Source organism: Ursus maritimus, unplaced genomic scaffold (genome assembly GCF_017311325.1).
Source record: "Ursus maritimus isolate PB19 unplaced genomic scaffold, ASM1731132v1 scaffold_32, whole genome shotgun sequence".
Lineage (NCBI taxonomy): Eukaryota > Metazoa > Chordata > Mammalia > Carnivora > Ursidae > Ursus > Ursus maritimus.
In genome coordinates this window covers 10,923,643-10,945,833 of record NW_024425786.1, presented here as the reverse complement: position 1 = coordinate 10,945,833, position 22,191 = coordinate 10,923,643, and the positions used below count along the sequence as shown (strand labels likewise).

Genomic DNA, 22,191 nt, shown 5'->3' with positions numbered 1-22,191 from the left:
TCAGTGACACCCTCCTACCTTGGTCTCCCTGAGAGAGCCCTGAGGAGGGGCAAAGCCTCAAGAAGAGGCTGGTTCCTCAAATCAGACTGCCTGACCAGTTCCCAGCCCCCAATCCACCCTGTGTGACCTCAACTTCCTCATCTGTAAAATGGGGGAAACGATAGTGCCTGCCTCGTAGGGTTGTTCACTGTAAGGATTAAATGAGTTAATATACGCAGAGGTGCCCAGAACAGTGCCCGGCACAAAGTAAACCCTCAGTGTATTACGTATATGTTACTGATATATTCCCCGGCCTGGCCACAGCCCGCTGGTTCTGATACTGATTGCTCCTAGGCCTCCATGCTGGGCTCCTCTCCCTTCACCTGCCCCCAGATTCCACAGCTCCCGAAGATTCTAGGGCCAGCGCCCTTTCCTTCTTGCTCTGTCCACAGGCGGGGCCGCTGTACCACCCCCGATTCTCCAATGTGTATTTCCAACCCCCCGCTCATCTCCGGGCCTCCCAGCGCCCGCCTGCCCCTGGATGCTGACGCACTCACCTCACACTGCCTCCTGCCCCCTCCCGTCCCACATGACCCTCCCAGCTCACCCGCCACCTCTCTCCACGGCTCCTGACATTGTCCTCACTGGTTCCTCCAAAGAGCTCTCAAACAAGCCCCATAAGGCCACACCCACTCCATGGAAACAGTGCAGGCAAGAGGTAGGATTAACCACAGTGGGTAGAATGGGCCCCAAAAGAGATCTATGCCCTAAACCTGGATCCTGGGACTATCTCCATTACATGGCACGAGGGGCTGTGCAGATACAGAGGTTACTAACCCATGATCTTAAGAGAGGGAGAGTACCCTGGATCGTCCAGGTGGGACTAGCCTAATGCCATGAACCCTTAAAGCAGAGAACTTTCTCTGGCTGGAGTTGGACAGATGAGCAGTAAGAGGGGGTCAGAAAGATCTGAAACATGAAAAGGCCTTGACCCAATGCTGCTGGCTTTGAAGAAGAAGGGGGCCACCGGCCTGGAATGTGGGTGGCCTCTCTGGGCTGAGAGCCACCTCCATGGCCAGCCAGCCTGAAAAGGGGAGCTCAGTCCGTAACTGCACGGGCTAAGTTCCACCAACCACCTGAACCGACTGGAAGCGGATTCTCCTTGGAGACTCTGTGTCAGAGCCCAGGCCCGCCAGCACCTTGATTTTGGCCTCGTGTGACCTGGGGCAGAGAAACCAGCTGAGTCCACCCTGACTTTTGAAGTAGACCACGGTGACATCATCCCTTTGTGTTGTTGTAAGTAGATCACAGAGACAATAGCCAACATTTACTACAGTATTGACAGCACCAGGCAGTGATCTAAGCACTTCACAGTAATTAGGCCTCATAACGTGGTCACTGCAACCATCCCCGTGGCACATATACAGAGACCACGGTGGGGAACAGCTGCATAGCTTGCCTGGGACCCCACAGCCCGCCAGGGCGCCAGGCTCTGAACCAGCCTGCTGGTGCCAAGGTCATGCCCTTGGCTGCTCTGGTCTAGGGCCTCTCTGCCTGCTCTTCTCCCACCCAAATAACAAAGACCATCGATTCCTCCCTGACCTTAAAAAGCCTTTTCCGGGGTGGAGAGAGGGTAGGAAGGGGGCAGAGGTTCCCCTTCAAATGTTTAGCCTGGCTTCCATTTTACACATTGCCACCAACATGCCGTTTTGTCCTTTTCTCCCGGGCCAAATTATTCACCGAACATCTCCGGGCCTTTGCACATGCTGTTTCAACACCTGGGGCGTCCTTTCCTGCTTGCTCTGCCTGGAAAATCCACAGGCTTCTCTTTTAAAGAGGCAGCTCAAGTTTGGTCTTCTCTGAGGCTCTCCGTGACCCCCAGACAGGATTCTTGTGGGGCCTTAACTTACAGCCCCAACGCTCCTCTTGGGTGGAAAGCACTGGGTCAACCTTCCCCACACAAATTCCCCACTAGATGGCGCCACCCCAGCTAGTGTTGGGAATGAAGATCACAAGAAAATTCATTTCGTGTTTCACCTATGAGCCTCACTTTGGATTTCACGCTATGGAATTTCCCTAGCTCAGTGAACTATTTTAATATTCCAGTGAACTCACAAGGAATTTCAGATATTTAGATTTTAGATGCTCCCAGAGCTAAAGCACTGAGTCAGCTGGCCCCGAATGGGAAACCCAGCCTCACCTCCCCTGACCGGCTGTGTGGTTTGGGGAAAGTTACTTAACGCTTCTGAGCCCCATTTCCGCATCTGTAAATGAGGCTAATAATGATAATAGCAGTTCCTACCCCATAGGGTTTTTTTTTTTTTTTTGAGAATGTAATTTTGTAAATACACATACAGTACAAAGACTATATAGGAAGCCACGTGAGGCGTGGTAAGTAATCTAGAAATGCACACTCCAGAGTTTGTACGATCTGTGCTATTGAAGAGATTATGATCTGCCACCTCACATCCATTAGAATGGCTACGATCAACAAACAGGATAAAACCAGTGTCGGTGAGGATGTGGAGACGGTGGAGCCCCTGTTCTCTGTTGGTGGGAACGTACAACGGTGCAGCGGATGAGAAAAATGGTATGGCGGTTCCTCGAAAAATTAAGGATAAAATTATCATACGGTCCAGCAAGCCCACTTTTGGGTATACATCCAAAGGAACCGAAAGCAAGGGCTGGAAGAGAGATTTGTACGCCCGTGTTTGAGGCATTATTTACAGTAGCCACAGGCAGAAACAACCCAGGGTTCACTGACAGGTGAGCGGATAAGCAGCAGGTGCGGAATACATACAACGGACTATACAACACGGGCAAACCTCGAGGACACGATGCTAAGTGAAGTAAGTGTCATAGGAGGACAAATACTGCATGATTCCATTTACAGGAGGTTCCTGGAGGAGTCAAATTCACAGAGACAGAAAGCGGAAGGCTGGGGGCCCGGGGCTGGGGGAGGGGCACTGGGGATGGTTGTCTAGGGTGCAGGGTTTGCAGGATGGAGAGCTCTGGGGATGGAGGCGGTGTTGGCTGCACAAGGTGAATGTATGGAATGCCGCTGACCTGTACACTGAAGAATGGTCAAGATGGAAAATTTTGTGTTCTGTGTATTCTACCACAAAAAAAAAAAAAATGAGCAACATGGGATCAGCCCTTTTCTATAAATTTTTTTCCCCATTGGAAGCTCTCCACCTGCTGGAGGGAAAGTCAGCTCATCAATTGTTGCAGTAGGGGGGGCACCTGGGGGGCTCAGCCGGTGAAGCATCTGCCTTCAGCTCGGGTCATGATCCCAGGGTCCTGGGATCAAGTCCTGCATCGGGCTCCTTGCTCAGCGGGGAGCCTGCTTCTCCCTCTGCCTGCCGCTCCCCCTGCTTGTGCTCTCTCTGACACATAAATACAATCTTTAAAAAAATTTAAAAAATGCTGCAGTAGGAAGTAACCAATGAGATCAGCCCTGAGTTCCAGCTGCCAGTTCTCGAACAGGAGAGAGGAAAGCTCCCCTGGGACTCAGGAGGCCAGGTGGGTGAATCCCAGAAGCAGCGGAGCTGGGGGAGGAGCCAGGGGTGAGCATGGGAGCACAACCGGGGTGAGCAGGGAGCAAGAAGAGCAGATGGGAGAGGCGGCGACTGCCCTGCCTCCTGGCCCGTGTCCTTCCATGCATTTCCCCACAGAGACTGAGCAGGGTAGGAATCCTTATCCAGGCCAAGTCCACCTGTCACCTTACCTCTCAAAATGCAGGGGTTCACTCATAAGAGAAACACAAATGAAAATGACATGGGTGCCGAGTTTGAACGAAGATCCAGTGGGTAGAAATGCACGCGGGACGGGCTGTCCAGCGCTGATAACCTGTGGTGGGCAATCCAGAGATGCCCATCAGAGGTACAGACAGCCCTTAGGCACAGCAGATGCACCCACACACCTGTGAGGTGATGTAAATAACAGGACAATCACAGCAGCCTTGTTTACTCATGATAAACAAGAAGACCACTTAGGCTCTGCTGGTTCTTTTCTGAGAGGCAGCCCAGAACGGGCAGGTGCCAGGCAAAGGGACAAGAGTCATCTGGCTGTATGGGTGCTGGTGTGTCTGTTACATCAGTCTTGCTCCACAACCCTCAGATCTCACCTGAGAAGCGGCTGCCGCGTGCTAGACTGCTCCAGCTGGAAAGGAACCTGCTGGTAGGGCGCTGCGTGCCCAGGCCAGATGTGCGGGTGTAAGCATTTCACCCCCTGTCTTTTTCGCCTTTGTTCTTTTCCTCCATCACACCCCTCCCTGTGCTGACTTGGGCCGTCCTGTAGCTCAGTCTTCGAGGGTATCTGGAAACCTCTCGAGGGTAGCTTACTGAGTTCTTCGGGAGGGACGAGAGTGGGTCAGCTTTTCACTGTGGAACTCTTGCTTCTCTTTCCCTCGAAACAGAGTATACTGAAATAGTATGCACTCCTCCCCCCGCCAGACAGGAGCTCCCACAACATCAGGAGGGAAAAAACATGATGGTCAAGAAGAGAGAGGGAGAGCCCTCAAAGTGTGGTCCTGGAACCATCTCCCTGGGACACGGTCCCCACCTGAGCCCGGGGAGCATATATAATGTGAAGATTCCAGGGCCCTATCCTGAACCCATCCTGGGTCAGAATGTCTAGTTCATGTTTAACAAGCACTCTGATACAGATGGAAAATTCTACAACCACTGGCTTGCAGTATTTCTTCAGTCTGGAAGAACTGAGCCCCTTTCTCGGTGTGGTTTAAATAATAGCTACGTCTAACTCAAAAAATTACAGTTCACAAGCCACAACCAAACGCACAAATTAAAATTGTCAAGGTTTATGTCTTAAATGAGCAAGGCTGAGGCTTTTGAGCTCTGTAAAATGGGAGAGGGGGAGATTCTGAACAGAGCTCTTTTTTCAAAAAATATTTTATTTATTTATTTGGAGAGACAGAGAGAGAGATAGCAAAAGAGAGCATGAACGGGGAGGAGAGGGAGAAGCAGGCTCCCCACTGAGCAGGGAGCCTGATGGAGGGGTTCATCCCAGGACCCTGAGATCGTGACCTGAGCTGAAGGCAGACGCTTAACTGACTGACCCACCCAGGTGCCCCTGAACAGAGCTCCTGATTGCAAATCTGCACATGGCAGCCAGGATGGTCATTTCAAAATGCATGTCTCCCCCCTTGCTTAAAATTCCTCAGTTTCTTCCCAAACTCTTCAGATACGGTGGCTGAAGGAGGCCTACTCATCTCTCAAGCTCTCTCCCTTTCCACTCTTCTGGACACGCTGGTTTTCTCTCAGTCCCTTGGGCTCATAATATGCTCTTCTACCCCAGGGCCTTTGCACATGCCATTCCCCTTTCCCCTTGTCTAGTTAAATCTTCCTTATCCTCCATATTCCTTTCCTTTAGAGCCCCAATGTGCATAGAACCATACACGTCTTTGTGGGATCTTTTGACTTAACATGTCTCTCTCCTAGCAGCTTTCTGACTGTGGGGACCATGACTTATTCTACCATTGCTTTATCCCCAGGCTTGCTTCAGTGCTAAGCCTCCAGGTAAATATTTGTGGAAGGAATGAGTGATAACAACCATAAAGCTAGCCTGGCGAAAACAGGCCTCCTTTTGCTGTGAGAGAACCAAACTCCTTACAGGATAGAGAAGAAGTCTGCAGGGCAAAACCCCGCAAAGATCAATACTGATTTTTTCCCTGAGCCAAATGATTACAAGTGACTTTTATTTTCTTCCTTATACTGTGCTTTCTCCCAATTTTTTAAAACTATAAGCGTGTAACAACCTCCCATTATCGGGAAAAGTAAACAGTGTCACAATCTGATGCCATCAACGATCAGGACAATATGTCAGCCTTGCCAGTGGGTATACACCTCCATGATTTGACTGCCTACTCTTCAGGATTTATTCAGGTAAATAAAACAATCCTTTTTATTTGCTAGATGTAACCTCTGGGTAATTTTGAAGATGACTTTTTATTATGTATTTCTGATCTTTATTTAGTGAAATGACGTCTAGTGGTACAAATAACATAAACTAAAAATTGACTGTTGGATGATTCCTCAGGGTGGCCCACAGCTGATCAAGGGTGATTCTTCTCATCAGAAAGACCCAAGGAAGTCAGCAGAGAAGCAATTTTCACCTTGTCTTGTTTTATAAAACTAGAAAATGTTGACACGTCAGCAGGTTGCAATTTTTCAAAATGGCCCTGTGTCCCCACAACCCCTTTTTAAACGAATCCTCTACCAAATCCATTTAAGCTTGGGGGAAGAGGATTTGTCTAAGAGAGGATAGAAGCACCCATCAAAAGCCTGCTCACAAAACACTGGGCAATTCATGTGTCATCTGTTCTCTAGGGAGCCAATATGAGCTTGTGCTCTGGAAACACAGCTGATTGCTTCATAAATCAATGTGACTGTGGCTGGCAGGGGTGACTTCCTTCTTAAACTAAGTCTGAGGAGCAGTAGGCAGTCAATTATTTTTATACAGTAAATGTAACTCAATTTCTGTCTGTATAAAAATTGTCCTCATTAGTTCCTTTTTCCATACAGCTTGTTAATACCAGTGGCTCCTCATTTAATCCTGTGCACCTTGAAGGATTCTTCTCAATCTCCATTTTATGAGCCCATATTAACGATCATAGTGTCATTTACTTAGAATCACGTGCCAAGCACTTTATGTGCATTTCTCACTGAATCCTTACAACAACCCTGTGAGGTCAGTGGCTGATAGACAGGGAAAATGAGCTCAGAGAAATCAGGTAATTGGGTTAGAGTCACACAGCCAGCCGGTGGCCTAATGAGATTCAATCCCAGGTCTGTCTATCTCCAAAGCCTGCAGTTTTCTAATATCATACTGAGGTTCAAAAAACAGATCCCTGTTTGTACTTTGGCCAGACATGAAATAAAACTACATAAAACCTGTCCCTTGCTGTGGTAAAGAAGAAACTGCAATGCTTTTTCCTTTCCTCGACTTTGCGCACTGAACAGAGATTTCTGTGTCCTTCCTTGTAGGGAGACCACATCATGGATGAGAACCTCAAGGAGAGGTCCACTGAGTTATTTTTAAATTTGAGAGTTTCTGATAAACACTCTCAGAAAATTAGGAATAAGCAATTACAAAGATTTATACTGCTGTGATCACTGTTATTCAACAGAGTACTGGACGTTCCAGCCAGTGCATTAAAGCAAGAAAAAGGAAATTAAGGGCATTAAGATCTCCTTTTCTGAAAGGAGAAATAAAACTTTTTATTTGTAGATGGCATGATTGTTTATGTGTAAAATTCCAATAAATCCATAAAAACCTTCTAGGGGTACTTGGGAGGCTCAGTCGATTAAGCATCTGCCTTTGGCTCAGGTCGTGATCCCAGGGTCCTGGGATTGAGCCCCACATCAGGCTCCATGCTCAGCAGGAAGCCTGCTTCTCCCTCCTTCTCCCTCCCCCTCCGCTGCTCCCCCTGCTTGTGCACTCTGAGCTCTCTCTCTCTCTCTCTGTCAAATGAATGAATAAAATCTTACAAACAAAACAAAACAAAAAACGAAACAAAAAAAATTCCAGAAAGTTTAGTTACAGTTGCAAGATACCACATAAGCATACAAAAATCAATTGTATTTCTATATACTGTCAGTGAACATGTGGACACCAAATTAAAAATATAATACCGTTTACAATCATTAAAAAAAAAGATAAATACTTAAGTGTAGTATATATCTAACAAAACATGTACAGGGCTGCTTTGCTAAAAACTACAGAACATTTATGAAAGAAATCAAAGCCCCCCTAAATAAAAGGAGAGACATACCATGTTCATGGATTGGAAGACAACATAGTAAAGATATCAATTCTTCTCACACTGATATATTGGCTTAAATACAATTCCTATCAAAATTCCAGCAAGATATTTTGTATATATAGACAGGCTTATACTAAAATTTGTATGGAAAGGCAAAAGAACTAAAATAGGTAAAAATAATCTTTTTTTTTTTTAAGCAGGATAAAATGGGAGGAACCACTCTACTTGAGTCAAGACTTATATAACTACAGTAATCAAGACTGTCATATTGGTAGAGGGACAGACACATAGATCAATGAAACATATAGGGAACTCAGAAATAGCTCCCACACAAGTACGGCTAAATGGTTTTTGACAAAGTTCCAAAAGCAATTCAATGGAGAAAGGACAGTCTTTTCAACAAATGGTGCTGGGACAACTACATAGCCACCTGCAATAAAAATGAACCTTGACCTAAGTCTCATGTCATATACAAAAACGAACTCAAAGTGGTTCATAGATTTAAACACAAAACCTATAAAACTTTTAGAAGAAAACATATGAGAAATCCTCAGAATCGAGGACTTGGTGACGTATTCTGAGACAGGACATGAAAAGCATGATTCATGAAGAACCAAAACGCTCAACTGAACTTCACCAAAATCTAAAACTTCTGCCCTGCAAAATACTCTGTTAAGAGAATGAAAAGACAAGCTACCAACAAGGACAAATGATCCACAAGCTCTGTATCTGAAAAGGGACACGTCTCTAAAATATTTAAAGAACTCTCAAAACTCAATAGTTAAAAATGAAACAATGTGATTAGAAAATGGGCAAAAGACACGAAGAGACGCTTCATCTAAGAGGACGTGCACAAGGCCAATAAGCCCATGGAAAGATGTCCAACATCACTAGCTATTAGGGAAATGCAAATGAAGACCACGGGGAGGCATCACGACACACCAGAACAGCTAAAATAAAAAACCAGTGATAACATCTGTTGCTGGTGAAGATGCAGAGAAACTGTCTCATACACTGCTGGTGGGAATGTTAAAGAGTACAGTCACCCTGGACAACAGTCTGGCAGTTTCTTTAGAGACCATACACTTCCCATCTGATCCAGCAATCACACTCCTGAGCATTTACCCCAGAGAAAGAAAAAGTTACGTTCACACAAAAACCCGTGTGCCAATGTTCCTAAGTAGGTTTATCTGTAACAACCCCACATTAGAAACAATCGAAATGTCCTTTAATTTGTAAATGGTTAAACAAAAAACAGTACATCTCCACCATGGAAACATTACTCTGTAATAAAAAGGAAAAGGCGAACGACCTACATGGATCTCAAGGACATTATGCTGAGTGAAAAAAAAAAAAATCTCAAAAGGTTACATGTGGTATAATTCCATTGATAATAACATTCTCAAAATGGTATACACATCACAACAGTCTCCAAAAGCTCTGGAAAGGGCGAGAGGCCATTGCTCAAGCCGAGTACTTCAGGTGGTCCTCGCTGTCAGGCCCAGAGCAGGTGAAGGTCAAAGCATCAGCTCCGTGCCCCCTTCCACATGGCCCCATTTGGCTGGGGGGAGGGGACAATGGGTGGGGCATCTGTACACACGGTCCAAAGAGGACAGAGGGCACATCACACTCTGTCGCATACTCATTTTCACTACACATGCTGGGGAGACCCAGTACATTCCGCAGGCGGTTATGGGTCGCACACGGAGGGATGATGTGGCTATTAGCCAGAGGGTGTGCTTTAAAAGAGGCTCGAGTCCACAGACAGCAGGGATATGTGGAGGTGGGAGAAGCTGGGAGCGGACAGGAGCAGTTCTTACCTCTAAAACAAGGTCTGAGTCTTCATGCCTTCCAACAGTAGTACTTTTATTCAGGACAAAAAAGCCTTCTGCGCTCTTTAGGTAGGCTTTCATACTCTCTGCTTTCCCTATAGAAGGTTTTCAGAAAAAAACAGTTAGGAAAATGCAATCTTCTGATTATTCAACACCACATTTAGAACGGATGAAATGCACCGTCCTATTTAAAGGAGAAATCAGCAGAGGTTGGAGAGGGTAGATGGACTTCACAGTTTGATCACAATTCCTGCAGACTGTTAAGACTATCTTTTTAAACAGTGACGTCTAGCAAAGATGATCATCCCACAGAAGACGTTTTTTACATAACTCAGAGCACAAACCACCAGGAGCTGGAACAACCCCACGACAAGCCTGAATTCCACTGATAATCGCGGTCTGCCTCCCAGGAAGCTTAGCACAAGGGCAGTTATCTGACACAGCCAGTATTCTGTCCCATATTCTTTTTTTTTTTTTTTTTAAAGATTTTATTTATTTATTTGACAGAGATAGAGACAGCCAGCGAGAGAGGGAACATAAGCAGGGGGAGTGGGAGAGGAAGAAGCAGGCTCATAGCGGAGGAGCCTGATGTGGGGCTCGATCCCAGAACGCCGGGATCACGCCCTGAGCCGAAGGCAGACGGTTAACCGTTGTGCCACCCAGGCGCCCCTCTGTCCCATATTCTTAACCCTCCTCACACTAGCTCTGTGACTTTGGGTGACTTACCTCTTCTTTCTCTATGCCTCAGTTTTCTCATCTGTAAAATGGGGTTAATAATACTCTGTACCCCGTAGGGTTCTGTGAAGATGAAATACAATCATATGTGTGAAGCATGTAGGGTGGTGACCGCTACACACTAACCACACATTTGTATTATTATTATTATTATTATTATTATTATTATTACGAATCTTGGGCTTATCGAACTCAGACCCACGAAAGTCTAAGCCTTCTACAGAGCTTCTAAAACTGCCGAGTCTGTCATTGAGGGAATGGGCTTTAAAGGATGCTTTCTTTGTAAATTACTCCGTTTCTTCATATAATTAGGGGGAAAAGGGTAACTTTGAAAGGCGAACTATCAAGACTCTAGCTTGGACATACGATCAGGACTCTGAACCTATTTCCCCCCCAACATTTTATTATGAACACTTCCAATACGCAGGAAAGTCAAAAGAAGTGCGTGAACTCCTTTATACGCACCACCTAGATCCTACAACGGAGATTTTGTTACATTTGCTGTATCACACATCCTTCCATCTATCCGTGCATCCAACCATTTTGCAGTTTGATGCGTTCCAAAGTAAGTTCTATACTGGTTTTTTCAAATACAAAAATCTCAGCGACTTCAGTGGGTTCCAAAATGTTGATAATTCTTATGATGCTTGAATTCTGATTTGAGATATGTCCAGTTACACAGTGAGACATCCTCCATCTCAACGCTGTGTCCAAAAACCAAAGTCCCTCTCTCTTCTTTTCAACTGGAAGGTCACTGAAGTGTGATGCTGTTGGACTGTGGATAAAAACGAAGACCATCTAGTTGTGATCGTAGAGGGTCTCGGGTCTGGTTCTGCTTTTCATCCACATCTCCATCACCAACGATTGAATCCCTCCTAAGTGCCAGGCACTGTGCTACTCTTTTATACACACTGCTTCTTTTCCTCCTCGGAACAGCCCTGCGAGGTAGGTATGGGTACTGTCCCACTTTACAGATGGGGAAACTGAGACTCAGAGAGGTTAAAGACACAGTAGCAGGTGTCAGGGAGACAGCTCTGAGCCTTTGCATGTAACTACTGCATAATCAGCTGGTGGCTCAACTTCCCACACGTCCACATTTGGTGGGTGGGGCAGAGTGGGGTGGGGGGCGTTACACTGTCTCTTAACACTTGGGACATATCAGAAAGTCCTTGACACCCGGATTCCATCCTTAGAAAGGAAAAAAAGACCCAACCTGGGGGTAAGAGAAATAAAAGTAAGCCAGATAGTTTATATTTGTAAACTCTGAGAGCTACGGATACCTCACGAATATCGATGATTTCCTGTAATGAGAAATACATTTTATTAAGTTCAATGTAATTCACAGAAAGGGAGAGACATTGCCTCTTCCCAAAGAACCATGCTGTGTTGCTGTCAAATCACTTCAGTTATTCACTTCAGTGGCAGAGGACCCTGTTATCAAGCAACACATACAAGCCTAATTAATCTGAAATGCAAACTTGGGAGAAATGTCTCTTCTGCAGAAAAACCACAGGAAATGCCACTAAACCCCAGAATGTGGATCGTGCACATGCATGATTTTTAGCTCTCCCCCCAGATGTTCCCAAGGCTGGTGCCTTCTCTCTGCTCAGATGCCCCCATGTGGCAACCACCCGACACCCTAGCTAAGGGCATCCTTCAGTCACTACTGGCATATACCACCTGCTGTATTTCCTTCCTTGTGCTTGTCAAGCTCTGACATTTTCTTGTTCCTTTATTCAGTTGTGTTTGCTATTTGTTTTCCTTTCACTGAGATATATGTTCCGGGAGAGCCAGAACCGTATTGTTTTTGTTAAGACACAATTCTTCATGGGTACCTTGTGTTTGTACCCATTATGGAGCAAAGGCATTGACAAATTTTGTCCTGTGTCTTCTGCCAGCAACCATAAGCTGGCCAGGCTAACTTACTAGCTTGCAAGCAAGGTAAAAGCTCAGACCCTTTGCAGTTCCTCACAGTTTTGTTCATTACCCCATCTCCAGCACCTGGGGCCGGGTCTGACACGTAGTAGATGCTCAGTAAACATTTGCTGATTGAATGAAAATGCAAATGACACATTAAACCAAATCTGTGCAGCCAGCTGAGTAGGAATCTTCCCATTCAGTGTCTTTTTGGAAACCCTAAATTCTACCTGTAGCTTTTGGGTTGGGCAATATTTCTCCATCTTAATCTTGCCCTGTGCAGTCACTCCCCTGCCTGAAAACACTGTAGAAAGTAATTTGAATGTGTGAAACTCTGTAAATTCGTTCTTACTGCTGTGAAGCACCAGGCATAGTAAAGAGCAAATCACGTGCGTACCCCCTGACCCCTTCACCACTTCGGAGGGCTCAGAATTGGGCTAGAGAAGCAGTATGTCTTCAGGGCTACACGTCTTCAGTGGCCTGGGAGCTGCAAAGATTCCTCAAGGAAGATTCCTCTGATCATTGGGTGGGTGTTGCCCCTAATTCAGGGGAACCAGAGCGCACCCTCCTAATCCCGGCTGTGTACCCCGCTGGATATGTAAAAGCAGCACGCCTGGTGCCGAGGAGGGTCCTGAAACTCCCGCGCAGGCTACTTCCGGAGGCGGGGTGGGGGCCTGCATTTTAGGGAGGACGGGCTGGTGTTGGAGCACGTCCTCTGGAGTGCTCTTGGGGACCCGAGCCTGGACCTGAGAGGAGTTCGAGCTCAGGGTGGCGCCGGCTCCCGCGCCTTCCCTCCAAATTCTTGACCTCGCAGGGCCGACCGGTCCCGCCCCAGGTGTCCGCCCGCTGCTTCCTGCCGTGCCGCACTCACCTGGCCCGCGGGAGAAGCCCACGCTCTGTCCCCTGCCGAGAGCCCGGCGGGCTCGGGAGGAGCCCGGCCCGCTCCCGAGCGAGGCCGCCTGGCCGCGCTCCCGCGGAGTCTCCAGCCGGCGGCCGGCACCCCGCGCGCCCGCCCGGCCTGTGTACGCACGTCGCCATGGCAACGCCGCCAGGCCGGTGAGGGGCGTGGCCGGCGCGGCGCAAGGGGGCGGGGGGCGGACGTGGGGGGGGAGCGGACGTGGTGGGGGCGGGAAGAGGGGCGGTGCGCCTGACACGCCCTGGAGGATCGCAGCCCACAGCAGCGCCCTGAAGCATCCCGGGGCCTGCCGCTCAGGGATCCCCAGGCCCATTTCACAGATGGGGAAACGGAGGCTCAGAGGTCACAGAAATAGCCCTCAGTTTTCCAACGAGGAAGGAGCAGACTGGAGAGTCGTTCCTTCCTACTCTCCTTTGCTCTAGGCTGGGTGCGTGGAGCTGGGGTGGGAGGGTGATGGAGCTGAACCAGAAGCTTAGAGGTTGGAACCCCCTGCCCCACTGAATCTCTACTCCTCTCTGTTGTAGAAAACAGAGTAAGCTGGGGGGACCACCACTTCTGGGGGTGGGGATGAGGATGGGAGAGGGATGGGGTGGAAGGAACAATTTTGAAAGAACGAGGGTTTTTTCCATGTGCTGGGGAAGGGATATTTCCAAACCGCCAAACCCACGACGATTCTTGTTCTTCCTTGTCAAAACTGACGTTTATTCGGCCATTTGCTCTTTATCTCTACAAACATCTCCTGAGTCCCCAGCATCGGTCACTGTCCTTGAAACCTCCCCCATGGGCACAGGACTGGGGGCGGGGCTGTGTGGAGAACACATGCAAATCTCATCGATCTCCCACCACCCCCTTGTCACCTGCCTGGGAGCAGAACAGCCCCGCCAACTCTAAATACCTAGAGAACGCTTCCCTTCCCTGGCAGGAAATGGCCTGCAAGGTGCCTCCAGAAAATCTAAAAAAACATTTAAGAAAGATGAAATGTGGCAGACTATCCTAGTCAATTAAGAACAAGATCTAAGGGAGAACTCATGGAAATGGACAGAGTGAAGATGCTCAAACATGCCCAGAGGCTTTTAGAAATGCGGATTCCCAGACACAGACTCGATCACAGATTCTGGGCGGGCAGATGTGGAGCATGGTCCAGAAATGTGCATTTGTTACAAACTTGGCAAAACCTTGTCTTAGGAAATTGAACTGCCCAGGCCTTCCCTGGAGTCTATTCCTAGAAATCTCTTCCAGGCCCTCAGAGGGCCTGGAGGGTTCTGCCTCCCTGCAACCAGAAAGACCCTTGGCATAAAGTTGGAGGAGTGACCACAGAAACTGGGACCTGGGTAATAATAGCTTCACAGGAACAGGGAGGGTCAGGCTCAACTCCCCAGAGCCTTTCTGCCTCAGGGCCTTTGCACTTACTGTTTCCACTCCCTAGAAAGCACTTCCACTAGGGATCTCCTTCACCTCTTTAGATTTTTACTCAAATACTGCCCTACTTCAAATTTTTTTAAAAAACAAACCCAAAAACCAAGAAAGAGCAACAAGAACAACAAAACAAAACAAAAACCTCCACACTCTATCCCTCTTCTTCTCATCCGACCACTTACCATCTAACATCCTATTTGATTTATCTCATTTGTTTGTCTCCCTGCCCCACCCTCCATAGAAACTAAGCTCCAGGAGGGCAGGGAGTTTTTTTCTGTTGAGTTCACCGATGGATCACAGGTACCTAGAATGGTGCCTGAGGGAATGAGTGGGGGCGGGGGACAGCCCCTTGACACCGGCCCACAGCCTGGCTTCCTACCTTCTTGGGCTGCTGAGCTTCTCTAGCCTGCTGCAGGGGTGCTCCCGGGAGGCCTGAGCACCACCCCTACCTGGACCTCCACCTCCATGCTTGATTTAGCCCAATTCTTGTCTTCAGCATGAGTGCAGGACGCAAACTTGCTTACTGCCAGGCAGACCCTCATGGAAACCGGGCTGGCTGTGAGCTGGAGGAGCCCATGGCCCCAGATAGTCTTTGAGAAGTCGAAGGTGGCCAATAGCCATCCCTCTGAAGAATTCTAAACTGAGGGCAAAGCTGACATTCAGACCCACTGGAGCAGAAACTGCTGAATCTTGATTGGACTCCCCTCCCCCCAAAATGCCACAGTTATCTCAATGGGTGTGTACAATCCTTGAAATGCAATAACCTGAAATCCGTTTTAATTTCAGAAACAGAAAATAAAACACCTCAATAACTTATGGCTTTATGATTTCTGGGACTGAAAGAGGGTTGTAACTTGCAATTAAACCACGATGGGGTGTTAAAAATATTGCCCCCGAAGGAAAAAAATAGAGGTTTCTAGATTATACGGGCTCCTTGGTGATGCTTATAATCATTGGTTTTATTCAGCTGTGGGTGGCTACCCAGGCCATATGGTATCGTGACTCAGGTCGGAAGTGCTGGTGTCTGAAGGGCCCGGCTTCATCCTGGCTCCGTTGTTCCCAGCTGTCCTCCTACACGGGACTGAATAATGTTAAATGAAGGCTTGTCTGAAGCAAGGAGGGAAAGGGGCCGGGGAAAGTGGCTTAGCTGAGAGAGGGTAGCTGGGGCCTGCCATCAAACTCAGAGGCCCAGACACTGGGCTTCCCTTCCAGGGAGGGGGGAGGAGCTCTGCCCCCATGGGACCTCATTCTGTGTCAGCCACCTTCCCCGGGGCTGTCCTTGACTGGGGAGACCGCACCCTCTCTCCCCCTTCCCACCCTTCCCAGACCTTCCTGTTCCTCCTGGTGCCTTTGCCTTCCAAATTGAAATGAAGATAGGGAGGCTTTGCCCAGCCTCTATGCAGTGAGGGAGAGTCAGAGAAAGAACGGGAACAGGAACAAGGGAGAGCAAGAGGGAGAAAAAGAGCACGACCGGATGGAAGCAGCCAAGCTGCTGAGTAGGATGACAGAGGGGAGAGCGGACAGCCCGCCTGCTGGAGGCTAGGTAGCCGCTGATTCTGGCCCTTTGGGCTTAGGATATACGGGTTTTATTTACACACACACACACACACATGCACACACACTCACAAAAATAACAAACCACAGAAAAAACTTCTGCCGCTGTCCTCGTCCCCTTCCCTTGACAGAACATGAGAAAACACACAGGTTCAAAGCTTTTCCTCAAATGGATTCTTCTGTTGCTGGTTCCACGTCTTCGTTTCTGTTGCAAATCCCTCTCCCGCGTCAAGTTCCCTTGGTTCCTCGGGCTTTGGCTCTGGCTCAGGATGGGTGTGCGTGTTCAGTTTGCAAACTGCTTAGTGTGCTGATCCCACCGTGGGTGTGTTCTTTGGATGTATTCTGTCCGCCCTCACTTGCCCCGCCCATCCAGTGGAGATCGCAAGGCCCGGAGGGTGAGGATTCAGGGGCCAGCGAGTGTAAACTACTGAACTGCGCCCAGGTACAACAGACTCGCTCCGTGAGTGTTTGCAGTTATTCGTGGCCGTTTTGTTTGTTTGGTTTGGTTTCTGGATGATACGGGAGGACAGCCCAAGGTCAGACACCCTGGGGAGAACTTTGATTTGCATCAAGACTCAGTCCCAACCCAGAGCAAACCTGACCTCCGACCAGCCGCACATCATCTTGCCCTTTGTCCTGGGACCTCTCTGGGTGTGGGTGTCAGAGACGGGCTGAGCTCCCTCCGCTGACGTCCCCTGGAGGGCTTCTGCGTGGTAACTGCTGGGCAACTCCATTAATTCTACTTTCCGGCGTCTGGACAAACTCTGCTGTTCTTGCGAGCAACAGCGAACCTTCATGAATGTGGCTAGCAAAGCCAGCTAACACATCCAGGCTCGTGAGGGGCCGCGCACGGTTTTATTCACTTTTACAGAAGGTGGGCACCGAATACTCAGGCGACTTGCCCGGTTACAAATCTCGTAAGAGGTCAGACCGGGATCCGACTCCAGAATGCTGCGTTTTTCATAAACTGTTTATCGAAAAACAACACATTCTGAAATAGTGAAAAGGGCACCCGTCTAAGTGCACACTTGAAGAATTGTCGCCAAGTGCATGCCTTCATCTCACCGGAACCCAGATCCAGAAGCACATCGCCAGCCCCTAGAAGCCTCCCTGTGCTCCCTTCCGGTCATTTCCCACCCACCACCCTGACCACCAATATCGTAGATTATTCTGCTTGATTCTGAGCTTTGTTTAAACGGAAGCATACAGGTGCCATCTTCCACTCGGCTTCTTTCACTCCCCGTGATGTTTGCGGGATTCGTCCTTGTTGTGTGATGGCACTGGCTCGCTCATTCTCACTGCTGTGTTGCATTCCATGTAGTAGTTATCTGTTCTTGTGTAGCAAATCATGACCCACGTAGTGGCTCCAGCAACACACCCTTATCATGTCATAGTTTCCGTGGGTCAGGAATCTGGCCCCTGCTGGGGCAGGGCAGGGGGTGGATTTCTGTTCAGGGGCTCTCACGGGCTGCACCAAGGGGTTGGCCAAGCCCAGGGGTCCCATCTGAGACTCAGATGGGGAAGGATCCACTTTCAAGTTCAAGATTCAGTTCCTTGAGGGTTGTTAGACTGAGAGCCTCACCTCCTCGCTGGCTATTAGCCAGAGGCCCCCACTGTCTGTTTGCTGGGTGGGCTTCTCCCTAAGGGAGAAAGGCTTCATGAAAGCCAGGGAGAGTCAATGGAGGGAGTCTCCTAGTGAGATGGACGTTACCATCGTAGGTAACATAACCACAGAAATGACATCCCATCACCTTTGCAGCATTGTGCTAGTCCAAAATAAGGTACAGGTCCCACCTACGCTCAAGGGGAGGGGATTACCCAGAGGAGTGAACATCAGCGATAACTGGGGGCCGTTGTAGCTGTCTTTGGGGGTATGCATACATCTAAGTACCTCCTGGGTATACACCTAGGAGTAGAATGGCTGGGTCATGGAGAACCCAGATGTCCAACTGTAGAAGATTCTGCCAAACATTTTTCCAAAGTGCTGGTACCATCTACAATCCTTGAGCAGTGTGTGAGCCTTCCAGCCAGAGCACCTGCTTTTCATTACTATCCTCCCCTTTCTCCTTACAGAGGGGGTTTGGTCTGGGGTTCCTCGGGACAGGAGGTCCTAAACCTGGCCCCAGGTCAGAATCACCAAATTTCGGGGCCACATCTCCAGACTCCCTGATCCTTTGAGGGCTAGAATATGAAATGAAAGGTACACTCCATGAGGCAAGTATCCTTGTCTTCTTCCCTGATGCATCCTTGGTGCCTAGAGAAGCCCCTGGCAGGTGGTTGGCACTCAGTAAGATTTTTTTTAAAAGATTAATTGATTGATTTTAGAGAGAGAATGAGAGAGTGCGTGCACAGCACAGGGGGAGGGGTAGAGGGGAAGACAAGGAGGGAGAAGGAGAGAATCTCAAGCAGGCTCCATGCTGAGTGAGAAGCCTGACACGGGGCTCGATCTCACAACCCTGAGAAATCAAGAAGCAGATGCTTAACCAAGTGCACCATCCAGGCGCCCCTACATTTTTTTTTTTAATTAAATGAATGAGTTCAGGCACCATTGTTCACAAAATAGGCCTCAGAGATGGTGTGAACTCCTGATATTGGGAGGAGACTTGGGCGTATGGGAGACCTGTGCATTTTTCAGGGAAGAGGGTCCAGAGCCTTAACCAAATTCTTCTCAGCAAAGGCTAAGAGCCGCTGTGATTGGATCCAGTCTGGCTTGGTTATCTGATCACAGTAAGAAAGAGCTGGTCTTGGGGAAGGACAGAGTTTAGAAGAGAGAAGAGGGGCAGTGCTTGCTCGGAGGGCTCGAAAACGGACACCTGGCCCAATTGGATGTTTGACCCATGGTGACTTTGGGGATGGCTGGCCTAGCAACTGCCTGGCCTCGTGGGGCCCTCCCTTGTGTCTGTTTGTTGAACGGCAACTTCCAGAAGCCTCAGTTTCCTTCCACAGAAGCCGACACGAGCCCCACCTTTTCAGAAAGCCTCTCGGTGTACCCAGTTTGAGATGACCTCATCACTTGTCACCCTCTGTCTTGTTTTCTGGAGGTTTCCCAGCATGCTGCTGCTGTCTGCATTCTTTTATCCTTTCAACAGTGCTCCTGTTTTCTGCTTTGGGTCATTCCCGTCACATGCTTTTTATCTTCCTTCCCGAGCAGATCAACCTTGTGCCCCTCTAAGACATTTCTTCTCGGGTTTCCTCTGAATCATTTCCTTCAGTCCAGATATGGCTAGCTTTTCCTCCTTCCTCATGGCACTCAACATAGACCCTCTCTTTTCGCCAGAACAACCGCTCTTTCTTTCCACTCCCTCACTTAGGTCCTCGTCTTTCACCGTGTTTTCTGACTTCTCCTGAGAACGGATTGTTTTTTGAAATTCAAGTCTCAAAGATCATCCCTTCTAATCTGGGTCTAAATTTGGATCACCGTCAAGAAGCACAGGGGACAGGAATGTTGCTGGGTAGTTAGGCTCCCAGGCAGAAGGGCTGAGTGCTCAAGGGGGTGTCAGAGGGACCTGGGCAGAGAGAGGGGGTACATTCTTCTGCTGTGGGGTGGGACCTGGGGGGAGGGAAAGGCTCTTTTAAGCAAAAAGGAAGCATTTTACCTGAGTCTTGAAGGATGGGTAGGATTCTAGGCGATAGAGCGGGGAGAGAAGATTCCATGGAAAGAAGGGGCAGGGGGAACGGAGGCTAGAAGACCAGGAATAGGAGAGGCTAGGTATGATCCTACAGAGTAGGAAGGGAGGCCAGGTGCTGAGACTGGAAACGGAGACCCATGTCAACCCTCAAAGATGTTTGTCTGGCTTTCAGAGTGTGTTAAAGGGTGTGCTGAAGGGTTTGGCCTCCTTCTGTGGAGTGACTGAGAAACCGATTCCAACTGGCGTAAGCAGGAAGCAAAGTCCCTGGTTACCATAAATGAAAAGTCTAGAGGGAACAGCTGGGTTCAGGCCCAAGTGACGTCATCAGGCCCTGGCTTCTCTTTAGCTCTCAGCAATGCTTTTAGCCACGTGGATCCAAGCTCAGAGAGAATCCCTGTATCATGGTCACAAAAGGGCTGCCATAGCTCTAGCCCTTACATCTTCTCAGGAATCCCATGGGGGGACAAGGAAGAGTGTTTTCCCGAAGGTTCTTCCAAAGGCCTTGCTGCTTCTCATTTCCTCTGGTTGGGGAACAGGCCCCTTCCTGAGCCTGTTACTGAGGCCAAGAGACTGCTCTGCTCTGACTGGCTGAGGCTTGAGTCACACGCCTCTCCCTGCCACCAGAAATGGTGTCCACACGGTCTCTGAGAGAGTGGGCTGAGACAGGGGGAGAGGTGTGGTCCCCAAAGGGGAATCATAATCCCATACTGTTTTAGAAGAGAGGTCCTGAGTGACAAAAACTACAGGTATCTATCATGGTGGCCAGTGTGTATAGACCATTTTAACTTACATTAACATCTTGGAAAATGGGAACCCGGGCTGTATTCTTGCACATAGACCAGCAGGCTGTGAGGGCTAAGGAGGGGCTGCCCTCTTTAGAAACGGTCTCCCTTCCCACTGCACTGCTCACATGCTCACATTTCCTCTCTGGCTTCTGGGAGCCCTTGGGTTTTCATCCCCAGCATAATAATTTGATTCTGTGAATAAATCTGTTTCTTCTATCGGAATGGAAGTGCCAACAGTACAGGGTCTGATAGCTCTCCCTGTGCTCCCATAAACTCCCCGAGACAAATGCCTACCGTGTTTGATGGTCTCATTCCTTGCTCATGTGTAAATCCCTCTTCGAAAAAAGATGAAATACATAGTGATTTTAGAAGCTGCGTCTGAGAATTACAGTGTCTGAAGTCCTTGGGGGTATTTGGGGGGGGCGGTCCTCAATCTACTGTTTGCTTCTGCCCATGCTGACTCATCCTGGCTTGTTTCTCAGATGTGTCGTGATTTGACTTTAATCTCATTTCGGACTGAACTTAACCTGTGGGAATCCTGAGGGGTCTGATTCCTGGCCGCTTTCCTTTAGGAAAGCTTTGTGTTGGTTTCAGCTGGATGCCAGGGATACTGTAACCACTTATATTCCCTTCCTTAGCTTGGAGCTTGCTCGCTGAACACCTGGAGTATAAATTTGAAGCTCAGCCCCATGTGGTTACAGATCTTCAGGGTGACAGTCATCTTTATTATTATTGTGGCCATAATTAAATTTTTCCCTCCAGACACACGCTGAAAACAGACAGATTGTCTCCTCGGCTCCCTTTTCTGGCAGTCCAGGAAAAAAATGGGTTTTTTGAAGTCCTCCCTTTGCTGGGATGTATGGCCCCTTTGAGGGCTGGCTAGCTCACTTGGCAAAGGTCCAAGTCTGTACCTCCCATTTCTGGCACCTGTTAACGTCCCAGCTTGGTATAGAGGCGTCTATTAATTTGCTTACACTGCGGTTGTAGCTCGCTCTACCTCGCATGTATGCTCGCATGTTCCTTTGGGACTGCTTCCATTAAAAAACTTTTTATTATGGGTCTTTTGAAACATACAGAAGAGTAGAGATAGGGTACAATTCAATGAACTTCAAGTACCCATCATCCAGCTTCAATATTTTCCCAATCTTCTCTCATTTCTTTTTTTCTTCCTTGTTGATTTCTTTTTCTGGATTAATTTAAAACAGATTGTGTCTTTTCAGCCACAAAGGCTTCCTAACTGGAAGGAAGACTTTCACCCCCCTTTGCATTACCTGCCATCCCCGCCCCCACACATTACCACACTGAACAATACTTACAATAATTCCTGAATCTTGTCCAACATCAGTCCATGCTCACAGTCCCCTGATTCTCTCCAAGATATCTTTGCACAGTTGGTTTGTTAGAACAGGATGCAGACAAGATCCCCGCATCACATGTGTTGTTAGGTCTCTGAAATCGCTTTTATTCTGTAAAGGCAACCACACCCCCCCCACACACACCCCCTTTTTCTCAGCCACTGATTTATTGGAGAAAGGAAGTCCTTTGTCCTGTAGAATATTCACATCCTGAATGTGGCTGATTGCTCCCTCCTGGTTTCAATTGACTTGATTCTTTCTTCCCCACGTTTCCTGTAAACTAACAATTA

General features: G+C 48.4%; 1 protein-coding gene across 1 annotated transcript in view; it reads right to left on the bottom strand.

Annotated features, from left to right (window-relative positions):
- Window positions 1-9,791, bottom strand: part of FHAD1 (forkhead associated phosphopeptide binding domain 1) — a 123,332-nt gene extending 113,541 nt beyond the window's left edge. The window contains exon 1 of the mRNA XM_040645810.1: window positions 9,583-9,791. Within this exon, the coding sequence (XP_040501744.1) occupies window positions 9,583-9,675 (93 nt within the window). The 5' untranslated portion in view covers window positions 9,676-9,791. The remainder of the gene's footprint in view (window positions 1-9,582) is intronic.
- Between the last annotated feature and the right edge of the window lie 12,400 nt (window positions 9,792-22,191).